Source organism: Erigeron canadensis, chromosome 5, assembly GCF_010389155.1.
Source record: "Erigeron canadensis isolate Cc75 chromosome 5, C_canadensis_v1, whole genome shotgun sequence".
Taxonomy (NCBI): Eukaryota; Viridiplantae; Streptophyta; class Magnoliopsida; order Asterales; family Asteraceae; genus Erigeron; species Erigeron canadensis.
Window position 1 is genome coordinate 19982038 of NC_057765.1, and position 21083 is coordinate 20003120.

The window sequence follows — 21083 nt, forward strand, 5'->3', positions numbered from 1 at the left end:
ACGCTGTTGAATAACGACATGAAGCTTAAAGTGAAATTCACTTTTCGAAAAAAGAAGAAAAGTAATAACTAAACATTAGGTATGAAACCAGCAATATCGAACAAATGTGGGGTGTTTTGACACTCTGCTGAGGCGTTTGGGTCCAGGTATGGTTCGAGTAGGATTTTAACAACGTTGGATATGATCCGCGTAATAACTAAAGATAAGGTATGATACCAGCAATATCGAGCACCGATTAAGTAATTAACTCTAACATTTATTTATAATATATAGATTTCACATCAGTATTGTCAGTAATAATCGGACTACCTGTATGAAGCACAAGATGTCTGAAACAAATCATTATTTTTAACAGCATCTGAAACATATAATGATGGTTGAGAAATTGACATTCACTCTGACTATACAACTACACTATATGCTTTTAAGTCCAAATGTACAAAGTTGACTATTCATAGAAAGAACACTAGTAAAAATAAAAAAGTTTAACAATAGAAAAGAAGAAAAAGAAATAAGATAACGATTAGAGTAAGCTTACTAAAAACCAAAGATCAAATAAAATTTAAAGTCAAAATATTAACTTTCTTTTAACAGATTCTGCCAAAACTTTTTTGTTTTCTCTTCTAATCATTGACATTAATATCAAACTCACTATTAACATTAATATTATCATGAAAAATCAGTAATTTAATAATGAAAAAATGATACGTACAACTAGTGCCTTTCACAATGAACTTCATCACGTGAACAAAGAGAAAAATAAAATAAAAATAGCTAGTAGCACCATACCGTTGAAGCATCTATGTTAATTGTTAACCCTTCTAATAATAAAGGTTAAAAAAGTAATCAAAATTTCAGTTGTCATATCATAAAAAAAGCAGTAGCAGAATAATGGAACAGCATGGTACCCATACAATAAGATCAATGTACAAATAGTTAGTACAACCTCAATAAAGCTGTTTTATTCTATCATAGAACATTAAAATATGACTTACATTCAATTCTACATTTGGGTATTAAATCCAATGCCAAAACTGGTCACCAAAACTAATCAAATTTTGTTTTTTGTAACCTAATAATATCTAAATTCTTAATTAGATTTCTGGGTGACAGATAATCATTCCTGCATTTAGAAACGAAATCTCATCTGAATGTCCTGTTAGAACATGAAGACCACCAAATGTTGTCTTTCTTTATGAGACGGGTTGACTGTTTCAAAACACCTTTTAAGGTAAGCACCTCTCGGTTAAGTATTCACAACTCGGCTCTTGTTTCTAGGTCCTCTTCGGGTACTTGTGGTTGAGCCTCAGGGATAACAACCTTCTCTACCTGGCTCACGGCTTCGCCTAATATTTTTGAGGTGAAATGTCTTGCTTCCTGATCAAGATCTGGCCACTCGGTTACGATCCTTCTGGCACCCTGAGTTCATAAAAATGCAGTTTGAGATACAAGGGTCTTTGAGAAAACAAAATGTAAGATGTTCAAAATTTTAATGATACTAATGCGTGGAAAACTCCAATTATTAAAGGAACCAATGGACAAAATTAGCAAAAATGATATTTTTTATGAGAGAACTAATATCCCTAATACAGAAAGTTTCTCAACTGTGGTCTTAAGTAAGGGCAAACCATAAATAGGTTTTCTCTTTTTCCCTTTGAGAATCAATATTGCTGGAGCTGATATAAAGTGATTATTTAAGAGGTAAACATTTACATATTTAAAAGAAGGATCGAATGTGCTAATTCAAACTGAGACTTCACATCGTAATAATTAATTCCGAGATTCAAATTCAAACACGAAGACTGACCTGAAGTTTTGGTTCCTTGGTCATTGGATTGTTGCAAAGATCGATGGTTTTAGCACGGGATTTTGTCGCGTTGCCACACCATGACTCGCACCATAGCCATTCTTGTGGAAGAGAAAAGATGGGTACAGTGTGTTGTGCGTAGTTCGGCAGATCCTGGAATATAGATGTCGTCTTATAATAAGTGATTCTCAACAAAAATTTATAAATCGCTATAGCAAAAAACTCCAATTTTTACTACTATACTAATACTTCAGTAATTACAATGGCCAGGTTGGACAGATTAGATACGGTCAACGCAGGTAAACAAGTAAACCTGGGTACAGGTTGAAATAGGTTAGGTTAGGCTGAACATAAACACTTCTGTTTCCAAAATTATGCTTACCTCTAATATTATATATCGCTAGTGTTTCAAATACAATAACAATATACATACTATGATATATTGGTACTGACTTTAAACCATTTGACCTGTTTCCTTCTAAGAAAACTTGTTGCAGTTTACATGTTTGACCCGTTAGAGATAAAATGTAGACTGAATTGACGGTCAAAATAGGCAATTATTAGATAAACTAAAACATAACATGTAGAAATGTTCGTGGAGTTGTCCTTGCCTGATCAAGATTAGAGAGACTGTTTGGATCTTTGCTAAGTGTTTCATAGAACACCCTCAGATTGTCTCCAGCTGCAGTTTCCCGAAACTTGATCAAATCGACTACATACAATGCACTGCAACTCACAGAATATACGTTAACAAATAAATTCAAGGTTTTCAATGAAAGTAAAATTATAGGTATGTCAGTATGGACTTTGAAGAATATATGTGGATCTTACCTAATATGATACGGTCTTCCTCGTAAGTGTTCCTTCCAAAAGCCCTAAATCAAAATTTCAAGGCATTATTGTATTGTAAACATTGGAAAATATAAGAGGGTGATTATATGACTTTGAATAAGATAATCCGTTCTACTAAAACAGGGGGATGTAATTTGCTGTTTAAAGTTGCAACAACAAAATAATCAGCAGTTTTAGTGTTTAACAAATTTGGATTATTCAATACAGAAATTCCCAGACAATGGTCAGATTGGGTATCGTTGTTGTATTCAATACATAAAATGACCAAAAAAGACATTTATGTGAAGAAATGAAACAATGAGGGATAGTTTTAAGTTATGTTCCGAGAATAGCATTTAGGCTTTTTTAAAATGTACTTTTGATTCACTTCTACTGAGTATCCAAAACTGACAATCAGAAGCATAATATATTTATCTTAACATGAAGAAATAACTATGACAACCACTAATCCTATAATCAAATAATCAATCTCCCACTTGCAGACCACATATCCAAACACCCACCCTTCAAAATGATAATACCAGGAAATATAAGAAAACATACTTGCTTCCAAAACCGGAAACCATCCATATCCCGATTGTTGTCACAAAATGGGGTATAAGCAAGAGGTCTTCCTTTCAAATTCATGTCATAAAGTTCTCCCATGTCAGCTCTAACAATCTGATCCGCGTCAACAAATATAACCTGTAAAAACATACATACATGTTAAGATGCCGATAATATTCGTAGGTTTTAAATAGAAGTTAACACAATTTTTCCTCAACTACCTTCTCGAGAGAAAGAGGGAAAATGACATCAAGAAAGAGAATTTTATATGCCCAAATAATTCGCTGTTTTTCTTTCTGTTTATGCAACCAACTGGGCCACTTATATGTAACCAATTCATACTCGAAACCATATTCTTCTGCCATATGTGGAATCACATCCTGCATATAATCAATTTAAAGATCTTTAGTTTCTAGGAAAGTTCAGTAAACTGAAAGATGAAAACTTCGAGAAAGAACAACCTTAAACTGTGGTGAAAGGTAATTCTTTATAAACCAGAATTTCACTGGGCGTTCTGTGTTTTTCAGAACACTTAGAATCATGATTTTCAGAAAACGCTCATATCTGTATATATCACACAAAAAACGTATAAGAAAGATAGAAGAACCTTTCACGATGACATCAAGGTATCAAGATCAAGAATGAGTTACTTACAAGTGTCCAGAAGCAATAGAGAATATATTTATTGTTTTACCCTTTCGCCCACTGTTTATATTATCCTACAGAAAAATACTGATCAGCTCACAAATTCAAAGGTAGAGGCTGCAGATACAAACCATTTCCTATAAATGGTGATTTGCGTCATAATGTTAGCAGTCAAATGGGTAAAGTTTACAGCAATGGTGTCAAATCAAACAACGCAAATTAGTGAAATGATTCGTAAGTGGTAATAAATATTTTTTAAAAGTTTAAAACTTCTAAGATCGCTTTAGTCTAGATACAAAATCCACTAAATATCTAAAAAAAGGGGGTGGGGGGAATAAAATTACCCATTCAACCAAGAGCTCACAACCAGCCCATTACCCCACCTCTAGTGTGACATTTAGAACCATATAATTACCACTTTAGCGGTTCCACTGTTCTTTGACTGCACATTGCCACCAATAAGCGAAGACGCCCATTTCAAAATATTAGAATTCCAGGTATCCTTCTCATCCTGCAAATATCAAACAAACCTGCTTTGAAAAACACATTAACAAAAATGATTATCAACTAAGAAATAGATGAATCTCAACTTGTTTCCTTGTAGAATCATCATCAGAAGGAATCAGTAGTTGTTCATGTTCTTTTCCTTTTTTCTTCACCACTCCAAGATGAACGGGTTTTCCTCGCAAGTAGTCTATGGTGATGCGCTTTGTTGGGCTCATTTCTGATCCATCTTGCAGAGTGTAAAGATCAGAGCTTCGACCAGGTGCTAGCTGAAGGTACCAAACTCCGGGTGACACTTTCATTTGCCAATAACCCAAATTGGCCATCACAAGTGTGTCAACCAAATGGGGATTATTTTTAGTTCCAAGTATCATTTGTAGGCCTCGTGGAGGTTCATGATCCTTCTCTGAACAGTGGCCTGGATAAATAGTTCATTGGTCAGAAGAACATGCTTCAGGTCATACATATATAAGACAGATGTGTGAAAATAAGTGAACAAGATAGCGGATCATACGATTTTAATGCATGTCAAAAAGGATTGATTTGGTCACAAGCAACTTTCATGTTTCTTGACAGGTTAAATGCAGCTTGAAAACCATGCAATGACAAGGATACATTGATACTGCTATACTTTTTTAAAAAGGTTGTATGACACGTTGGGGTGTAATTGAGTAAGTCTAAAGTTCAAACTATCAAAAAATTAAATCAGATGGAACTTAATCAAATGGGTAAATTGGTTCCTGGTTCACAAAAATTCAAAACCAAACCAAACAGTCCAAAGTAGGTTAAACTTGAACTAATTGAACACTTATTAATATAGCTTACTTATTAATTCCAAAAGGTGATAAAAAGTAAGGTGGCAAATTCAAACCAATCTTATATTTTCAACTTATCTATAAATTCAAAAGGGCATTATATGAAAGTAGCTTAACTATTAAGTCACTGGGTTTTTTTTTGGTTTTTTTTTTTTTTTTTTTTGAAATGTATTTTTGGGTTCTAAAAGTAAGGTGGTAAGTTATTACAAATTTTTGGGTTTATTTTTACGTACTTTTGAACAGGTAGATTTGGGTTGGTTTTAATCACTAATAAATCAAATTGGTTAAGCTATAAGCTTTAGCTATATATGAATCAGGTGATTTGGATCGATAGTCATCCAATATGTATTAAAATGTACAATGCCTCCCTAAACGCTTTACTAGAAGGCTATCATAAAAATGCAAGTTTTCAATCACAGTTAACATCTTTATCATTTATAAAATACGAAGAATATGAAGACAAATGAATGAGAGACTGTTTGCATTACCGGTAAGAACAAGAGCTTCAAGTTCAAAAACCGCCTGCAGGGTCCTTGTGTCACCAAGGTTCTCGAGCAATATATTGTCAAGATCATGACTAAACATGCAACAAACAATTAATAAGGGAAAAAGCCATGGGAGTGACACTGAAAGATTGCACAGAATGGTAGATACTTACACTGCAATCACTGGTTCAACAAGCCATGATTCAGGAACATCGAGATTCATGGTTAGAGTTTTCGATAGTGGCATATTCGCAAAAAATGCTTTAGGGCCATGAACCGTTAAGTCATGGTTGCTGAAATCTTCCTGGAATTTACATGTAATAACTTTAATTCCAATTAAATATAGACAAAATCAAAGCATCATGAGCGATAATTGTTGGCAGATTATACCATTGTAGGAGTTACAAATCTGTAGTAATTCTTCAGTGGAAGATCCACAAGGGAACTCTGTCAAGAAAATATTGAATACATTTTAGCATAAGAAGGGCTATTTGGAGATTTGATAGATAGTCAAACAAATTCAAAGTTTCAGACTACTTGCCAAGTCAACAAAGCATTGATAAAAGGGAGGAATTTTAACGTTTGAAGTCGGAGTACTAAAGTTAGCCATTTACTTGACAATTTGAATCTAAAGTGGGAGACTTTCACATTTATTTGACGAAATGCCTTTTTTTTGTTTTGTAAAATGCCCATTTTGATCATGTATCTATTGAATCCTAATAATAAACATTTGGCAAACATTTTAATATCTGAGTATTACAACTTCAAATAACAAAAGCACACGTAACACTACTTTCCACTACATACTATGTCACAAACTATTATCTGAGTAAACGTACATGTTAACCTTTCAAAAAAAAATATTTAGGGTTTTAAATGATTATTAAGCTACATAAGAAGCTGACCATTGGGTTGAACACAAGCCTCATGCTTGGTTGAGTGCATTTCCACAGTATCCGAAGAAGTGAAGATACTTTTTGACCAGAAGAGCTTAGAGGATCAATAACAGCATCTATATGAATGGTAGAATTCTCACTACCAATAACAACAGCACTGTAATCTGAACTCAGCATTTCAAACCGGGCACTCTCAGAGCTTCGATCCCGTGTAGAAAGTGAAGATGTGACAGACATTATTATATCACTCATGAACTTGCTGCACAAAGCATTGAGAAATAAAAAACTTACAACTTTCCATGCATATTAGAAACACAAATGCTTTAAAAAACAGGTATTAGAGATGGCAGCCTGCAGAGGTCAGGTCGATTCGGTAATAAGTCAAAACATGATTTCTTCTGAGGTCAAAACCTTCCAACACATATGTAACTGTGTGACGTGTAAAAAAAAGAAGTATGCATAAGCCAAAAACCTCATAAGCGTGTCTGGATCGACGTTCTCCCATGTCACCTCTTCAATGATGTCAGCCACATGCTTTATTCTTTGCTTATATTCTACAGATTCAAGAAGGTGCAGATCTTGGCTTAAAAATGTTACACCATCTGGGACACGAACCACCTATTCAATGTCAATAAAGTAAATTCTGATTAGCATAATCTGCACTCCTATTAAAACGTAAATAAAGTACAATCGGTTGAAAGGGACACACCCTTCCATTAGTAATGACTGCATTAATGCCTTTTTCAAGCCCCACTTGTCCATATAGAAATTGACCCACCTGCACATTATGTTAAGTATTACGAATAATGCGAAGGAAAGGAGAAGAACACAATGTGAACGAGAAATCATGGATTTTCCTTTAAACTAAATCGAAGTCATTGATTGGACAACCATCATACTTGGTTTTTCATAGCAAACAACAAATTGTCCCAAGTAAAATTGTAAAGGTAGGCCTTTTGCATTTACAAGCTTATAACTTCTTCCAAATTGTTGCAAAGTAGAGTGCTCATATTTTTGCATGACTCGCTGTATAAACTGCGCCTAAATATGATAGTTCGGGAAGTCCATCATTCAATTTCAATACGTTTATATGTCTCTCCTTTCCCATTTGTTAAATCATGAATGTTATTTTACCATTGTTCAATAACATAACGCTTAAAGTTATGTAATTAACTATTTTTTGATACGAACCAAAACAGATTCGAATCTATAAACACAGTAAACAAAGAAAACGATAAAAGGGTTCTTGCAATTCGAGAAGCAAGGATCTCCTAAAAGTTTTAAGACCTCAATTCAATTCATCCATAATAAATGTTACAGCCTATTGTCTATATAAATACCAATTCTATAGCTTGATTAGCAAGCTAACTAAATAATATAGAAGATATCATAACTATAGTAATACAATAGTTTCCTAATCATAATAATAATAAAACTAATATTATATTTCTAAATAATAATAATATAATCTTCCAGCAGATCCATATCATTTTTCCTTCACTAAATCGATTTACAATGTTACAAATCAACCTAGTAAAGTACTTTCTTAAACTCAAACATGATTATTAGTTCATTACAAATCGTATCTAAGTTAATCGCGCAAACTACAAACTATATTTTACCTTCTTTAGATGACTTCTAAACTTTGCGATCGAAAATTCCGAAAGAGCGGACATAAGTCCTTTAGAATTTATTCCATTTGCATCAGCAAGTTCAGAAATCTTATCGAGAAGAGCTTGACTGCTTTGAGAATCTTGAGAGCCATATAACGAGCATATTTGGTCCAGAAAGGTTAGAACCTTCTTCTTATGACTGAAAGATATATTCAATATATTCACAATCAGACTTTTATGAACCACAAGAGTGAGAACATGAAGAAATTTATAACTAAAATTTCCCCATGGGTAGCTAAGGTGAAAATCATACCAATATGAAGAGACTGTGATTTCAAAAGTCTTCATAAAGATGAAACTATTCGAATCAAAATCAAAATCCGAATTAAACAATAATCCCACTCGAGCATTCGCAGAACCTCCCATCTGTAGAGTCTCATTAGTGTTGTTATACGATATAAGGAACATACTGTAAATTTCATGATCAACAATCACAAACACACAATAGTAGTTGAGAAAAAAGAAGTAAACAAATTAAATTTGCAGTATGAAAATGGTGCAACAATTTGCCTTGATTCGTTAGCTAGACCCATTAGTCAAACCGAGGGTTTTGTCCTGTCTTTAAAGGTTACACTAGGAATGAATATATGGACTTGGTGTTTACATATTGGTACCTGCTAGAATATAATAATAATAGCCATGTACATCTAGTCTAAATATTGTCATACCTGTGAATTTTAATGGTCCATATATAGAAAATGCTTTAATTTATATGAAAAAACCAAAAAATATACAGATAACTGGTAATCATCATCCTACTCATTTTAACTGATTGACAAACAAAGGTCCATCTTCATTGTAAAACAAACATAGAGATAAAAGCATATTCAACAAGCTAGTAACTAAAACTTACCAGGTAACGTATTCCCTCATGAAGTAGCTTAATCCCTCTTCTTGATGTGATATCAACAGCAAGGAGATGAGTCACAGGCTTCAAGTCATCAATAGCTGGGACACATAAATTAATTAAAATATGAAACTTTAAGGTTAACAAACATTAAATGTGGGAACTGATCAAAATCTTACTTCCAGCAGAGTGTAAATACTCGATAGTATTTAGCAGAGATTCATCTCCAACAATTGATGCAGTCAGGGAAACAAATTTAGGCTTCGCCTTATCTCCAACAATCTGTATAATAAATATGAGCTAGTTTCAATATGAATTAAATTCTATTAAACTAATCAAGAGAAGTGCCAATCGATATTAGGGTTGGAAAACGTGTAAGACATGCAGAACCTGTGGGTTAAAGCGCTGGATACCACTTTCGGATAGAAATTTGTCCAAAATGTCAGTTCGGGAATTGATCTGCCCATAATAAACTTGTTCTTGGACTCTCGGGAGCTCATCATTCATTGCACTCATTAGAGCCTCCTGAAAAAGTAACTAAATAATGTAAAATTCATGTCTTAAGAAATGTATAGTTCTAGTTTGATGCTAAATGAGTGGGTTGGGTAGACCCAATTAAGTAAATGTAGTCATAAATAAGGTTACTCAATTTCCAGCTATGAAGCGAGTCTAATGACCTCAAGGTATGAGACGAGTTTTTTGGGGCATGATCTCATAAACAAGCAGCTTGACCTTGATATATAAATATTAAACTATCATATACATTTCAGATAGCTGCGAAACAAACATCAAGCTCAAGCATGAACAGTAACAAAATGTTTGGGCAAAGCCACTTATTAAAATTCACCAATTACCACAGACACGACCCCGTGCACATTGGCAAATATGTAAAGAAATACAAATAATAATAATAATCATGCATGTACTTAAAATTTAGCTATGAATGAGTCAATCCCAAATTCCCAATAAGCCATATTACAAAAAAATTATAATAAAAGACCATTATATCATATTGCTAAACTTAATATGCAGTTATGCACCAAAAAAGGTACCTCGTTATAACTGTGGACAAGCCCGTTCATCAAGAGGGAACATTCCAACTTTCCCATGCCAAGCTTGAACACGAACAAGGAACTCTCCTGAGATGATTCACGGAATGATTGCTCCGTTTCAAGCTTTAATAACGTGTCTTGAGGTGGGGATTTAGATGTTGGCCTAAAAATATAAATATTCTCAATGTATTATACAAAGAAAAAGGATATCTAAATGTACATATCAAACCAGACAAAGATATCATCTTTATGTACAAAAAGAAAGTTAACAAAACATATAACCAGGTTAAAGATAACCTAAGGTGGTAATCTCAACCCATTAACTTATAAATGGATCGACTCAGATAACTTACTTTGACCGGAGTCAGATGGGTAAGAATAAAAATATGTACGCGTAAAAGAGAACTGAGTCAAAAGGTAAGAGTCAAAACAGGTCGAGAGTCGCGCAATGTGTATTTTTGAAATTTGAACCATTAAACCCTATAAATCTTTTAATTCAAAAACGTGATTATTATTGATACGCACATGAGCTTGTAAAGTTCATAACTGTTGAACAAGTACTTGGGTCAGACCAACCAAATTACAAGTGTTTCTACAAAAGCCACCTCTGAAGATATTCTTCAAGACTTACAATAGTGTTTCTACATATGCCCCCTCTACATGGTGCAACACAGGTTCATCTTCCTCCCCTGACTCCAAGCGCAATTTGTTTACCTATTATAATCAAGCTATCAATAGATATGTAGCTACGTAACAATCCAGAAATATGAATGTGTATCTGTTGAAAAAAGAATGTATATTGTACAAACAAAACCATACATTGCTGAGAAATTCAAAAGCCTTCAGCATCCCATGACTTTCTTTGATATGATGGAAAAGGCGTATGGTCTGGAATACAGTAGAATACACAGTTATACAATACTGTTTAGCAATTCACTGTCACAGAGTATAACCAAGAAGCACAAACAATGAAACTGGAGGATGTTTTTCAGATACACAAACCATAGTTGTCAAATTCATACAATTCAAATTAGATACTTATTAAGCTATACAATTCAAAAAGCACATGATCCAGTTAGCAAACGTGATATCCATATGTATCATCAAACAAAAAGGTTTTGCTCGTCCATAGTTTATCCAAAACTTTGTACAGACATGACACATGTAAGAGCTTGATTTTTTCTCCATGATTAAGACATACAATTAAACGGACAAGACAGTGAATATTCTACACCAGCAGAATGCTTAACATTTGTGTTTTGCACTTCTTTAACATACATACACATATACCCGTAAATATAGGAAGGGGTTATTGTAAAAAAATAATTTATAGTAAAGCAGGTGGAAAAGGAGATGATGGCACGCTGCAAGGACACACAACTACCTTTGAAACAAATCTCTAGTTCCAGACGATCCATACAAATCTGCCTATTGGATGAACGAAACCATCTCATAAAAGAAAGGAAAGGATAGATTACCAAGCTAGAGAGATCCTCATGACCATCACTTTCAAGAGAAGAAGGTGGGAATTCTCCACCATTTGCTTCAAGTGTCTCAATCGACTTTTTAGAATATAGTATCACTCCAAACCTTACTGGAAGACTATTCTCAAACAAAGTGACAATCGTATCAATTGTCTGCAAAATGTAGCACGAATAATATTTATGACTCATTCAGGAAACTCAATATCGATATAATCAACGGTGGCAAAACGAGGGCAAAGGCAGGTAACATGTAATTTTTTGTATGGGCGTAGTCAGAATGGACCCAAGGTTGTAAATATCGCTTTTCGGTATCGTCTCGGTCGACCACCGATAAGCGATATATCGGGGATATATCGGAGACATATCGGATTTATCGGGAATATATCGGGAATATATCATCTCGGTCGACCACCGATAAGCGATATATCGGGGATATATCGGCCGAGATAACTGAGATTTACAACCATGAATGGACCCAAAATGCTCTATCTCCAAAACTAATTAAATTTGTGAAAAACATGAATTTCATATGATAAAAAAAATATTAAGCAATTCAATACTATTCAGAACTTCTGAAAAGAGCAGCTTCATACATGCATTAATAATACACAGTTGGGTAAATTTTGACCCGTTGGACCCAATTCCCTTTAAGCTATTCTTAATTTTAACCACATGGCCCACATGAGCCATCAGTTATAAATCAGTAACCAACCAGATCAGTTCATGCTCATAAATAAAAGGGACATATTGCCATATCTAGATACAATTAGCATTACCTCAAGTCCACATATGGAGGCAGGATCCAACACATAGACTGCATGGAACAGGTTCTTGCGAATATAGCGTTGTTGTCCAGGAAATACGGGCATTAAAAGCTATAGCATTAGAGCAGCATATGTTACACCATCATAGTAGATTATAAAACTTTATTTACTTCTAAGAATTAAAATAAATAAATCTGACGCAAACATGACCTATACCTCATTTAGGTTACTCCGCCACTGCTTGTACCGGCTATCCACCTCTAAGTTATTGATGTACTGAACATGGTCTGAACGGAAATCAACACGAAATGCATTGGATTCAGGAGGAGGCAGAGTTGAAAGAAGCTTCCTAACTGTGCCTGAAGGAATCTAAAATATATAACAAATGTTAAAACAGATTTCCCCGTATAATGGATCAAAACGCATTGGTGCGGATCAATACGAGTCAGGTTGGGTCGATTAAAATATAATGTGTCCATAAAATAAAGTTTGCAAAATATAATTACACAAACTACTTATAGAATATTAATGGTTTAATATTCAAATTCTGAAAATAAACTGATTTTGGAAGTTCATGCATAAAAAATACACTTTGGGTGCCTTTTGGGCCGTTTAACCTATTCCTCTTTAGCTAACTATTGAGAACTTTAAAGTTTACCTTTTAACATTTAAACATAAAGCGTAGCCCGAATAGACCTTTCATTAGTTAATGATTTAACGCACCAAATATCTATACAAAAACCAAATTATTCCATCAATTATTAACTTTAAAAAATGATTTATAAGGTTTCATACATTAAAAAAGTACACGCTGGATATGCGTGACCACTTTACATGTAAACTATTTTTTTATGTTTGCCCATTGACCCGTTTGGGATAGAAGATCATTCGGATCACCCGTTAATGAGTAATGAGTGATAACCATCAACTCTAATTTTTGGTAAAAGTTGAAAAATATTAAAAGTCCCGTTACCTTCAGTTTTGTATATTGATCAGCTAAAGATAACTCCTGATGGACCATGTCGAGTAAGCTAGGAGAGAAATAACACCATTTTATAAGCTAACAGTAGATGACTTGCTCAGAATTATTAATAGAAAGGGAAAAGGCATTACAGAAAAAGGTCTAAATCGTCGATGTCAATTAAAGCCCCATTCAGAGCCATTAAGGATTTGCCAGGTGGGATCATTCGCTGATTTGCAAGTATTTCACCTTTGATTGAATCATTGAGCTGCATGAATTATCAACAAATTAAATTGTCCGTCAAAACTACAAACTAGAGTTAAATGGTAAATGAAAAAGCAAAAAAACTTACCTTCATATGAGACAAGTAAGAGACAACACTAGGGAAATTTTGATTAATTTCTTGCATTGAGTGGAGAGGATCTGATGCATGTACAATCTTTTGTACAGTTTGATGTCCTAAATCTGTTGAGAACATAAACATAAGTAAATGACAAACATGAGAAATAAATGCACGCATTTGCTTTAATGAAAACCATATGGTTACCCTTCAGTTCCCACACATTAAGTGTATCAGATACTGTTGATGACAAGAGAGAATCCCTAAAAGCCATTATTTCAGATGTTAGTTCCGGTTTCCTTTCCTGCATTAGAAAAAACAACATGATATTAAGCTCCAAAATTCAATAATGGGAATTTAATTTTAATTCACATAACAAAGCCTACATGTTCTCTGAACTGTCGATTAAAGAAGAAAAAGAATTAGGAGTACTAAAATTATATATCTTAGAATTCAACAATAATTCCACATGTAATGATGTAAAACGACTATATAGAGCATAAGAATTCAAGAACAGTGAAAATATGGATCAATACCAAAATTTTAGAAAAGATGAACCCTCTAACTTCTTGGCTTAAATCTTCAGTATGAGGGTCTTCTAGAGTCACACCTGCATTTTGGATTAAACTGTTTAGATACTGCCTTTTAATAAAATGGTTGTAAATTCACCCTAGCATATTCAAGTGTTTGCAATATCCAAATTTTGCAACATAAAGTAGCGGACAATTCTGTCTACAAATAGATTTTATAATCATATATTATATAGAAGTTATATGAAACTAAGGAAAAGACAAAACAAAGAGTCGAGGGTCAACCCAACTCCTATTTTCCTCATCCTGAAAACAAAAGTCACACTTTTTGACTCATTACCCAACGATACTGACCCGTCCATTTTGTCACACCTATGTTTATACTCTATCCTTATGGTTGATATTAAACTCTAAAGTTACAACAATACTAAATGATCATATTTCCAATTTGACATGAAATTATATAGAACAAAATAAATAAACATGTGCACGATTTTTAATCACCAAAGAGGAGTTCACTTTCAAGACAATCTACTTTGATAAACAAAAACAATTTCACGCTGACCTTTTTTTATTTCACTGTCATCCATGGCCTTATATTCCATGTTCTTTAATGCAAGTTCTATACCGTAACCACCCAAATTCAAGGGGTCTTTTGTCCCGGTTGCTCCACAATGACCAGTTTTTGATTCACACCCTGAAGGCAACACAGGCCTGACTACATACTTAACTTTTCCCTGTCAGTTAATTTTACTTTATCAGCAGCTAATTAATCAACATCTTCATCAAAAATTCAAATATCAGAAAAAACTGCCTTTTAATATATTTTTTTTATTCGGATCGGATTTGACTAGCTGAATTAAAGGGGCCAGAGAGCCGACTTGAATTGGAAAATCGAAGGAATGCACCAAAATTGATGGTAACATTATAGATAGCAATCACAACCCAAATACGTATGTATGGGGCAATTGGGTTATGGTTTATCTCTGGAGAGTCACAGGAGTTAAAATGCATAAGAGTCATGCCAAATGGGTCCCATGCGCCAAATGCATAAAACCTTCTAAATAATTTTACTGAAGAAACTAGATTCTTATTGAAACAATATATATGTTGTAATCATACTTGACACACTAGTCATGTATAAAATCTAAAACAATTTTTAACGCAAAATATTTCGGGTCAATTCAATCAGACCCTTACAAAAATACTGACCAACTTGAACCAGACCTGTTAGACTCATTACTCCATCAAAACATTTCGCCAGATCTTAGTAAAAGTAGTATCAAGCAAAAGAAAATATTGACTGACCTCTTTGGCTGCTTTCACCAAGCTCCTATGAAATTCCCTAAAGCAGTCTGTTCCAAGAGCTCCATATAAGATAGCAACAGGACTTCCAATAGATGAATCGAAGTAAAGATGGTCAAAATCAAAAAGTTCGGGTTGCTGAAATATATCTCCATCCCTGCAATGGTAGAAGTCATCAGGAACTTGAAATGATCCAAATTTGTCCATCCCAAATTATTTGACACATTATTTGATGTGGCAACTTTGTTTTCACAAACACTATAAATTCCACATAGCAAATACAAAGGGTGTCAGAATGTTTATTATGAAATTTACAATGAAAGGTAAAATACACTTCCTGAATAACACTTATTCCAGCACAATTGATTTTTTTATATTCTTATTACACACAAACCATTTACTTGTTTTCCATAAGATCTGTCTCTATTTTCACAAGGATGTCATTTTTAGTCATTTTTTCGCTCATACAATTGATTTAATCGTTACAGCTTCAAACAGCATAAGCACATTCAACCATGATGTCCAATATCAGATAATCACCTTCAAAACAGTCATCCAAAGAACCCTTAAATCTTACAAAATTTTTGCATTGATAAACAGTTGAAATGTAGTTTAGAGTATTTGCATAACTGATTAAGTTTCCAACATGAAATACAGTTAGGAGGACGTACTTATGGGGATTATGAAGCCATGATGAAAGCTCCGGGACATAAAAAAACAGGGCCCCACCAGTGTCTACCCAACAACACTTCCCTCCAGGGCTTCTCGGATTGACACCTACAAGCAAAGAATCGGCCTTTTTGCCTTCTTTCACTTCATTTACTTCAGAAACACCTCCATCAATATAACTGCTGTTAACGTCATCAGATAATGGATGTGAAGAAAGAGATTCTTCTGCTAATTGCTGATAAAGTACTAATCTTGGAGATGAAGATCGAAGAATAAGAGACAATTCAAACATTGATGTCAATGGTCCGGTCACAAGTGATTTGCCATAACTAGTAATTTTCAGCAAGCAATCTCTGGCAGTGTATGGATCTGTAGTTTCACTTTCATTACTTAGCCATGCCTCTATGAACTCCCAGTAAAGGTCTTTCCATTCTTTAGAGAGTAATTCCCTGTGAAGCACAATTCATGATAGTGTACAGATATTAAGTAAAATTTATAATGTAAATAAAGTTCAGGAATATGTAACACATGCACTTAACGTAACGCCACCAAGCACTGCCACCTAGATTAGATTATTTACGCTAAAGTATTGCTTTTTGGAGCAAGACATATATCATCAGTATATTTGACTACGTTTTGTCTGTCTTCTTTAACAAGTCAAAAGGGTCAAATATAAAATTTGGTTGAAGTGTATTTATAATGGATCACCTCCTAAATTGCTTTAAATAAGAAGTATATTAACATTATCATAGCATGGTCTCTCAGATCATAAAAAGTGTATTTAGCACAGTAACTATAAAAAGCTAAACAAAAGTGTTTTGGATCACCCTGACCCACCCTCGTTTGGTACCGTACTAGAAGCACTAATTCAAAAATAAGCAAGAGTGAAGCACTGAAGCCATATTCGCACTGCAAAAGTCACTATAGTTACCAGTTTCAGGTTCGCTTCGCTACGGGGACGCGGGTTAAGATTGCAGTTCGTAAGGCGTGATGAAACTGATCCGTGGGGGTAGGTACATTTCTGTTCTCTCTGGTACAATGTATCGTCTAGTTTGGTATGACGTACCCTATAAATAATAGTTTAAGTTTTTATATGTAATATATATTTCATTCATTTTAAAAAGATGATATTAATACTTAATATCATCTCATGCTTGGTTTTATGCATGTGGTAATGTTTAATATGTTTTACGTTGTTTAATATGTTCAAATGGATTCTTGTATGTTATGTTTTGTTGGATATGTTCTCAGGTGTGCCATGTTGTATGTTTTGTTATTCTACTATTTTCTTAATGTAGCCAAGTACTCGGCCGACAGGTATGGGTACCCAATGGCGGAACAACACTATAACCAGGAAGGGCCAAGGCCCACCCTACATAGCCCATCAATAATAACATTTATTTATATGATCTAGTAAATTTTGATCCATTTTATCTTATGGCCCAACCTAATTTTGAAACTTCATAACTCTAATAGGCAAATCCATTCAGTAGTCTAGATAGAAGGTTATAAAAAAGTAAAAACCCAATTAGAATGTTCCATAAAAGTCATTATTAGTTTTAGTTAAGCTCGAGTCTTATAGTGTTTGACACTAATACACATCCCTGTTCGAATATTTTCTCCCTTTTCTTAAGTGACATTTATTTTCTTCAGTTTACATTATTAATTCATTAATTTTTCAAGGGCAATTATAAAAGACATCTAGTATCAAATTTTTGCCTACTTTTTTATAACAAGATTGGTTATTCAATATATACTTGCTACTATTTTCTACAAATAAAATAAAAAAGTTACTTTTTGTTGTTATTTTGCAACAAATTTTCATGCTTTGTTGTATGCCTTTTTTTGTTGTTATTTATCAGCAATTTCTTCTAAGGCCGCTTTTCTTAGTTCATTGTTCATAAGTAGTTTGGTAAAGTAAAAAAAATTGGTCCTCCTTAACTCAACACCTGGCTTCGCCACTGGGGTACCTATCTCTTACAGTCACCGGTTCTTTCCCCGTTTGCCCGGGGGTCCTTATGGAAGCAGTCTTTTTACCCATGGGTAGAGGCAAGACTGTCTACATCTCACCTCCCCCATACCTTATTTATGCAAGAGTTTGGGTACTGTATACTTAAGTCTCATAATGATAGTCTAATATTCCAGCATAATACTCAAAAGACAACAAAAAGGTATACTGAAACTTAATGACATTGCTAACATCAAAATGTTTCTGATGCAAAATTTTCAGGAAAATAAAAATAAAAAAGATTGTAAGTTTTCCCATTGCATATCTTCCAATTTTGAGCTTGAACCTGATGCAATAGTATGTATTTAAACAATTTTATGAGACACTCTAAGTATTAGATTACATATAAATCTAAAAGATTTAGTTGCTGACTTTTGGTTCCCCATACTTATTTTATGGGTTTTGCTAAAAGCAGTACGACTGCAGTTAAGGTGCATTAAATAGTTGTATACTTTACCATAAAATTCAAGGGTGGGTTTTTGATATGGAAGGTACAATTTTTTATGCACATTAAGTGCAGCCGTTGCATTTAGCATTTTCCTAATTTTACCGAGCCTTCTTTTTACTAGTTAGAAAATGTTGAGTTGTTTTGTTAAATTAATTAGTAGATACTTTCTAAAAATATTTGCTAAAATTCGAAGTCGCCGATTCTGACAATTGAAAACACTGTCGTTCGAAGTTGAGTTCGCGTACCCAAAATAACTCGATAAAAATAAGAAAGAACTTGGGAATGTTAACTTGGAACCACAATTCGCGATCCCGATTGTTCCGAATTCGGTTTGGAACCGGATTCGGTTCGGCTAAACCTGGAACGTGGTTCGTGGCAAGATAAGCAAATCTAATATTGGGGAAATTAAACTATCAGGTCCAAATAATGCATTACACCACCATAAGATGAGTCAGGCACCAGCGAAGCTACATCCTTGATGATAAATCCGAGTCATCTGACCTTGGTTTGGGTACCCAAATATCCCAAAACACCGTTTTTCAGAATTGCATGAGCAGACGCACATTACAAAACTTATTAGCTAGGAATGATTCTTAAAGAGTGCCAATAGCAAGCAAATGGTCCATGACAGGTATTTTGCTTGCTAAATCAAATCTATCAACAATCCTTAATTAGGCCAGACATTCCTCAAAGTCAAATTGTCCATGCTCAGCTACAACTACTAAGATCTACTCAAATACACCAATATGATTATTAGATAAGTTACTCTTCCTACAAGTCTCATGCAATTGGTGCTCATAAGGGCAAGTGTTATCTAGTTAACTCCATACACCACTAGCGGTGGATCTAGAATTTTAGTTTGTCCCAAAATAAGTCTACTTTTGTAAAGTAACATATTAATTTTGCCATTCTACCCTTAATACAATTTCAGAAAGGTTAGAATCCTAAGGTCCTGTGCAAAGAGTCAGTACCCAAAAATATAAAATATGTGCAAAACCTAAGGATAGAACAGTCATCTAGCTAATGCAATAATAATGATTCCCAAAACCGCATGCCGTTGTCTAGCAGACATTTACTTTGGGACGAAAAGAGTTTCTGTTTTCTCATCTAATGCACTAAGAATATACTACTGCAATTTATCAGGATACTCACTTACATTCTTGGGTTTCATACTAATTTCACCTATTGTATATCACTCTATTCCTATACTAAATCTACAAAAATAGCAACCTAATGGTTCAGTCCCTGTAAAGATCATCAAATAACTTAGTTCAAACTCACAATGTGCACGGTTAAAATAAAAACAAACATAAGTGACACAGTTTCTAGCTTTTGCATTAACACATCAAATTCATAATCAATTAAAGTATCACTTTACTATCACTATCCCAAAAGCATATACACATATAAGAACTACAACATAAAAATGAAATTTTTTGGACATACCCAGCTTCAAGAAGGAGTGATGTACCAGGCCACTTAGCCCTCAAAGCAACTTGTACATTTTTGGGTCTTTGAGTCTCTGCAGAAACTGAAGTGACATACCCACTTAATATTATACAACAAACTGCAATCAAAATCACAGCCCAAAACCCAGATCTTATCCGGGTCTCCATTACTTCTATTCTTTCTCTTTATTATATTATTCTTTAGATCACAAATTTTCAAGAATCTTACACATTCGATAAAGGTTGCAACTTTATTTCTGGGTTTTTTATTATTGTTTTGTGTGTTAATTTTTGAAGTGAGATTTTGGGTTTTAAGTCAAGTGTTGAAGTGATTATGATTAGGGTTCTTGTTATTTAGTCAAGAAAATTGATTGATGATGGGGAATTAATATTAAATTAAAATTGAAATATTATAGTTCGAGCTTCGAGGGTAAACGCTTGCATGGACTTTTGATGACATTTTGTAATTTTTTTTATTAAATGACCACGTCTTAAATATGACATGGCATTATATTATTGGGTAATTATACTTAAATATTGTTTTTTAAGTAAAAGTATTTCATTTTTCTCTCGTGTGCCATGTTTAAAGTTTGTGAGCAAATGACTCTTTTGGTTTAGAATTTTTTACTTATATTAAATATAGATATCTTATATAATATAATATATAATATAATACAATAGATTATATAGAAGTATCAAAAAATTATGAATTAAAAATATTTCATACAAGAATATACTTCACATGAATTAAACATCCAATCAATTCGTCAATCTATTTATTGATGAAGATAAAGAAGCTTGCAAAAGACATAGTCCATCTCACTAAAAATATCCATATTCCATTTTGTATTTCTCCCATTACAAATGTTCACTTTTAAAATTTGTTAACCAACTATCAAATTTACCCTTACACGAGTAGCATTAATAAATAATATTTATAGACTCACGTAAATAACAGAAAACAAAACAAAAACTTTATTTCTTTTCATTCTCAAATACAAGTA

The 21083-nt window shown here is 33.7% G+C and overlaps 1 protein-coding gene across 1 annotated transcript; it reads right to left on the reverse strand.

The window, feature by feature from the left end:
- Positions 1-936: 936 nt before the first annotated feature.
- On the reverse strand, positions 937-20424 carry LOC122599180 (UDP-glucose:glycoprotein glucosyltransferase). Its single transcript, XM_043771642.1, has 36 exons — positions 20078-20424; positions 16178-16624; positions 15510-15663; positions 14767-14938; positions 14208-14281; positions 13879-13975; positions 13684-13796; positions 13484-13599; positions 13344-13401; positions 12587-12739; positions 12383-12481; positions 11601-11759; positions 10942-11010; positions 10754-10836; positions 10123-10285; positions 9461-9595; positions 9250-9352; positions 9077-9171; positions 8477-8589; positions 8173-8362; positions 7260-7328; positions 7023-7168; positions 6560-6809; positions 6045-6101; positions 5828-5958; positions 5658-5746; positions 4441-4772; positions 4266-4361; positions 3860-3924; positions 3667-3769; positions 3427-3585; positions 3203-3343; positions 2639-2682; positions 2419-2533; positions 1808-1960; positions 937-1419 (listed from the first exon to the last, which is right to left on the reverse strand). Exons 1-36 carry the CDS (start codon positions 20245-20247, stop codon positions 1255-1257), a joined length of 4878 nt encoding a protein of 1625 aa, XP_043627577.1. The 5' UTR covers positions 20248-20424; the 3' UTR covers positions 937-1254.
- Positions 20425-21083: the final 659 nt, after the last annotated feature.